Raw genomic sequence first — 6,037 nt, 5'->3', positions numbered from 1 at the left:
GAGAGAGAGAGAGAGAGAGAGAGAGAGAGAGAGAGAGAGAGAGAGAGAGAGAGAGAGAGAGAGAGAGAGAGAGAGAGAGAGAGAGAGAGAGAGAGAGAGAGAGAGAGAGAGAGAGAGAGACTTACACATGCTTACATCCTGGTGCCAGTTCCAAAATAATCATTATTGTACTCAAAAGAAGTGTATCATTTAAGATATGTTGAGATACCTAACTAATCAAATAACACAAATATTATGGAAAACCGTATCATATGTACTGTCTATAGAGTATTGTTGTAGTCTTAAAAAAAGCAATGATTTTTGTAAGAAAAGTATAAAACACAAAAACATATAATACTTGTCAGTAACAAGCGTCTCAAACCAGCGATGGTTTATTTAACTTCCCTTGAGGTGACCCACGGGTGTTTCAAAAGAGCATTGTTGTGGTATGCTGTCCACTAGGTTGTGTTATTCCACACTCAACTCTCCCCCACTATCGCGTCAACTTTGGGTTTAGGTGTCCAGAGGAAAGCAGAACCACAAGCACTCCCTTTACCTGCACAGGTCATGCATATTAGAATGAGAAATAAAGTTTACACACAATGTTGTCTGGAGGTTATTTATTATTTTTCTTTTCTTTTTTTTTTTGTTGTATTGTCGTTATTGTTGAAGCCCCGTCTTAAAGTTAGACCTTCTCAATCATGTGCATGCACGTCTGTAGTGTGGGCCGGAATGAATTGCAATGGTTTAAAGTGGAAATCCATAAGATCTTCTGTGTCGGGTGGAATTAACTACGAGTCCCAGAATTACATTCTGAAACGGTCATGGTTGTTGTTTTTTTTTGTTTTTTGTTTTTTGTTTTTTTTTAACATTTCGGTTTATCCCCGTCCTGGCTCTTAAGACGGCCAAATTATTTTCTCGTAAGCTTGATTTATTTTATTTTTTTCTTTGTCACTTGAGGTGTTGGGGACAGTTTTGCATCAGGAGGGTTCTGTTCTTGTTTTTTTTTTCTGTTCTTTCTTTTTTTTTTAATGTGAATTTTCTTGCGTGTCGACAGTTCCAAATTCCCCCGCATCCACCTTCCACTTCGTGAGCGTGCTCCGTCTCTGCGCACTCGCCGGGGCAGGCACCGACAACGGAAACGTTGCACAAAGGAGCACATGCACAACGCATATACATCAAACGTTGTTGTTTTTATGAGTTCCAGCTCGATAAATATGCGATAAATATGAATCTCATGGATTACCACTTTAACAACCACACACGACTATTCCAAACGCAAGTATCATAGACCCGTGTTTCAAGTTCACGCAATAGTCGGGTTTCCCAGGGCGCGGAGTGTGTGTGCGCCGCTGACATGACATCATGCTCTTTATCAACAGGGACCCGAGCTGTCACACTGGTTGCTATAGTGACAGCGGGACCCCATTGGCGGTATCTCCGAAAGCCCGGAGAGGAGCGGCCCGGCGCGCGGCTCCCGGCGGAGGGCGTGGCGGCCACGGGTCCCCGGCTCACGCGGGCGGGGGATCCGGCGAAACAGCGCCCGCACCCAGCCCCGTTCGCCGCGGGAGGACATTCACATGCTAATGACGGAAGAGGGAGATCGGGAAGGGAGGGGGAGAGAGAGAGCGAGAGAGCGAGAGCCCCGCCCATCATCTCCAGTCCTGCCAGCCCGCATCCAGGATCCACTCCCAGACCCAGCTCCGACACCGAAACGCGGACTGGTCGGACTGGTGCCGCGGGGTCTGTGGAGACGCGTCCATGTGTTGCGCGCTGTAGACTACTTAGAAAAAAAAACACGCAAAAAAACAAAAACAAGATCTAAAGTAGACTCGCCCATCTAATATAAAAGCTTAAATTATTTTCCAATATTATTATTATTATTATTATTGTTGTTATTATTCACCATGCAAGGAAAGAACACCTTCGTCGGCCCCTTCCACCGGCCGCGCTGTTTGGCGGCGGCGGCGGCTCCGGGAGGAAAAGCCAAACTAATTCATCCGGGGAAAGCGATTCTCGCAGGTAAGTTTCCCACTTCACGCACCGCGGAGGAAAGTTTCAACCCCCGAGCCGCGGCGTGCGGTGTCGGCACACAGCAGGCGGGTGGAGGCGGTCCGCGGCGGACGTCGCGTTCCCCTGGCACTTTGTTGTGGTGCGGCGGCGGCGGCGGCGGCGGCGGCAGTTTGCAGGTTTTCTTGTCGCCGCGGGTCCTGAAACCAGGGACACGCAGAATGTACTTTACGCCGAAACCAGGGACACGCAAAATGTACTTGACTTGGTATAAACGACTTCATACTTGTGCGTGATGCTATGTTCTACAGCTGTAATGTTATAACAGCATTTACACAGCATCCTGCGCAGTAGAACGAGCAGGAAAATCACTGTGTGCCGTGGGCTTAACTTGAACCATCCTGTTACTCAGTACAGTTCTAGCAAACAAACGTATTATGGAATATTTGCCTTCATTTTTGTGTTGAAAGTGTTAGGTTTGTATGTTTTCTTAAAAATAAAAAAGGGGGAGTACCACTTTGGGTGGCGCATCAAATTGGTAGGGACAGAGACATAATTGTAGGATTGTTGGATGCGTTAGGGTTAGTTAATTCTAGGGTTAGTTAGGGTTTGTTAGGGTTAGTTAGGGTCGGTTAGAGTTAGTTGGGGTTATTTAAGGTTAGGGTTGGGGTCAGTTAGGGTAAGTTAGGGCTAGGGTTAGTTAGCCCAAGTAAGGGTTACTAACCTTTAGTGTAACTGAAGAGAGGCGATGATGTTGCCGAGACACCACGTTAGGGTTAGTAAGTCAGTTAGGGTTAGGTTAAGTTAGCACAAGTAAGGGTTACTAACCTTTAATGTAACCGAAGAGAGGCGATGAGGTCGCCAATACACCAGGTTAGGGTTAATTAGTCATTTAGGGTTAGTTAAGGTTAGGGTTGGTTAGCCCAAGTAAGGGTAACTAACCTTAAGCGGAGCTGAAGAGTGGGGCGATGAGGTTGCCACGACACCAAAACAGCGCCGCACTACAACCGGGGAGCTCTAACTGGATTACCACTGTGGACCTTCATCCCTCCTCCCCCCTTGCGTGTGTCAAACCCTGCGAGAGACGGTGGAAACACCAGGGCCGTAAAGTGAGCTACGTCCCCTGTCCCGAGGAGAAAGCAATTCACTTATCTCCCCACCCCTGGTCGGCAGCCGGAACTCTGCTTCTGAAAATCTGCACGCACATCTCTCCCTCTATCCGCCCCTGCTCTACAGTCATGTCACTATCCCCATAAAACCGATAACATCAGCCCAGGTGTTTTTGCCAAAGTATTTCCGGAGTCGGCCGACGTTTTTTCGGCCGAAACCCCGTCCTCGACGGCAGGGCCGATCGTTCCCCCTTTGACCGTACGTCATCCGTCGCGTTTGTTCAGGATTTTTTTTGTCGTCGAGGTTGAGGAATGGAAGTCGCGCGGAGATCCTCTGCAGCGTTTGTACCGCCCCAGCAGTGCATTCCCTTTATTCAAGCCTTTCTTTATCCCTTCATACTCTGTAATTTAGGGAATTACACCCCGGGAGATCCAGGAAGTGCGTTTTACCTCCCCGGCCGTTGATTCCCCGCCCTTTCGACCCGCACTCCGATCATCCTGCCGTCGCTGGGATCATTTGGGAGCGGCGTTAGCTGATGACGAGGCTTTCTGTGCACTTCCGCCGCGCACATCTCGCAGTGTTTGCCATCTGCACGGCATTATTGATTTTTGGCTGTCATTGGCCAAGTTTACGGAATTGGCGAGAGCTCCTTTGTTTGAGCACATTCCACACCCCGGCTCTCTGTTTGCAGTCGGATAAGATCCGTACACGTCCAAGAAAAAGAAAACAAAAAATAATAATAATGTGCATCCGAACATTCTTTTGAACTTTTACAGCTCGGCGTCTGGGCTTATCTCTCGTCGTCTCACGCCTCCTGATCCGCATCCGCCTATTGGGCTCCTGGGAATGGAAATGGGGCCGTGGTGTGACCTCGCCCCTCCTCCCCCTTTCACTCGCACAGTCGCACGATTGACTGGAGACAGTTCGGCGCTCTCCTCCCTCCGCCGTGATTGAGCCTGTTCCAACCCTGTCTCTCCCGTTCTGTAGGAAGTGCACTATTTCAATCTCTTCCTCGTGCGTGTATCCGTGTGTGTGTCATGGATGGTATCTTTATCTAATATCGATTTCCTGCTATGAGTTAAATGTTGTCTTTCAGGCTGCTTTGCAGTAAACAAATGCATTTTTCTGAGCTTCGTAGACTGTTGTGGCTCTTCTAACCCATGCCTCTACCTAGTGATGATCTCTTCTCAGTTATTTCTTGTGTGTAATTATCTTATGAAAGCGCCGAAAGCCAGATATCATCAAGTTATCAAGACTGATGTGATGTCTCATTTCGTAAATACTGTCCAGCCCTAGTGTCTTTATGTGTTTATAATCGTCACTCTTGTTATTTGGGTTTTTTTTATTTTTTATGCAGCCCGGTGCAGCGGAGGGTTTTTTATTTCGGTGACTCAGCGGCAGACACGAGCAGCCTCGGTAGTTTCCCGTTTTTTGGGTGTGACTCGACGTCCCGTCCGTCAAAAGCCGCTGGGGTTGAGCCGGAGGGAGCACAAATCCCGCCAGGCCCCCCCCCCCGGAGTGCTCTGACGTATCAAGGGAAGTGGGTGGTGGGTTTCGCTTCCACGGGTCTGAAGGCTGCGCTCCCAGGGCTCCTACAGCGCAGCGATACCTCAAGAGGGGTGAATGAGTTTTTGTTGCTGGCATCGGGCGGTTTAGTCCTACGCTCTGCAGCCAGCGGTCATGACCTGGAAGAAAGTGGAGGATGGGAGAGTCTGTTGTCTACGCCGGGCCTGGGGGAGGTGGAGGGGCTTAATGGGCCGCCGCTCTCCATTCGCTGTTTGCTGTCGTGTTTTTGGCATTTCTTCACTCCGGGGCCATTCATGCCTCCACATTCCGTAAGCCGCCGTGGGAATATGCCGCGCATATCCATTTTGAATGGTCTGTCCGCTAAAAATGCCCGTTTGAGATTGTTCCAACCTGGCGTTTTCTCCTTCTTTTCTTCTTTTCTTCTACTTTACTTCCTCTCTCTTCAGTTGGTCTCTCCCGGTGGCCTCGGGGCGGCCAGTTTCTAGTGCTGTGAGTGGCTGTCTCCTTTCAGGCTCACAGGGCACATCAAAGTGTGTGTGTGTGTGTGTGTGTGTGTGTGTGTGTGTGTGTGTGTGTGTGTGTGTGTGTGTGTGTGTGTGTGTGTGTGTGTGTGTGTGTGTGTGTGTGTGTGTGTGTGTGTGTGTGTGTGTCCCTTTTCAGCTCGCTCTCTGTAGAGTACACACACACACAACACACACAGTCCAAGATTCCTCCCCTCGCCTCCGCGACTCTACTACACTGGCACACCGACTCACAAAGCTCCGCTCTGTTTCCTCGGTGTGACGGCCTCGTGGATCAGTGTTTATACAAACAAGTAAAGTCATAGTTGATAGAATTTAAACGGTACAGTGGACAGCGCAGGGTCGGATTTTGCAGCCTCATCCTTGCGTAAAATCATTGGATCCCTGAAAGCAATATATCTTATGTTGACCGAGCCTGGAAACCTGTTTACCATGGTATAGCACACTGTTTTAAACACACAGTAGATGTCACTGTACACAACGTGTTAACTCAGAGGTTCCAAGCAGTTAATTACTATTTCCTTGTTAAATTAAACACCACCCTTTCTGTGGCGAAATAACAGTTTAGCTTCAGGGAACTGGTGATTTTGGGCAGAGGGGAAGCGTAAAAAGGCCACATTGTGGATTAATAATTCATTTAGTCTCTTTTGCGTTAAATGCAAACAGAAATATATGACGGCTCTATTAATAGGCCACCTCATGTTTGAAGTACAACAGTCCTCTGGCTAATGTTCCGCGTTTGGATCGGGGACGTCGACGTAAGAGGATCACTCCAAGTTCCCTTCCTGTCGCCGCATCTCCCGCGAGAAATTAAGAAAGAGGGGGAAAAAAAGAACTAATATTCTTTATAAGGAACATCTGGATGAATAATGAATACATTCAGACGCAAC

The 6,037-nt window shown here is 48.5% G+C and overlaps 1 protein-coding gene across 1 annotated transcript in view; it reads left to right on the top strand.

Moving 5' to 3' along the window:
- The first annotated feature begins 1,733 nt into the window (after nt 1–1,733).
- The window catches only part of LOC307233138 (tricarboxylate transport protein B, mitochondrial), a 20,594-nt gene continuing 16,290 nt past the window's right edge, over nt 1,734–6,037 (top strand). The window contains exon 1 of the mRNA XM_080004354.1: nt 1,734–2,001. Coding sequence (XP_079860480.1) covers nt 1,887–2,001 — 115 coding nt within the window. The 5' untranslated portion in view covers nt 1,734–1,886. The remainder of the gene's footprint in view (nt 2,002–6,037) is intronic.

Source organism: Zeus faber (assembly GCF_960531495.2).
Source record: "Zeus faber genome assembly, chromosome: 7".
Classification (NCBI taxonomy): domain Eukaryota; kingdom Metazoa; phylum Chordata; class Actinopteri; order Zeiformes; family Zeidae; genus Zeus; species Zeus faber.
The sequence above is the reverse complement of the archived record's forward strand: the minus strand, read 5'-3'. Positions and strand labels throughout refer to the sequence as shown.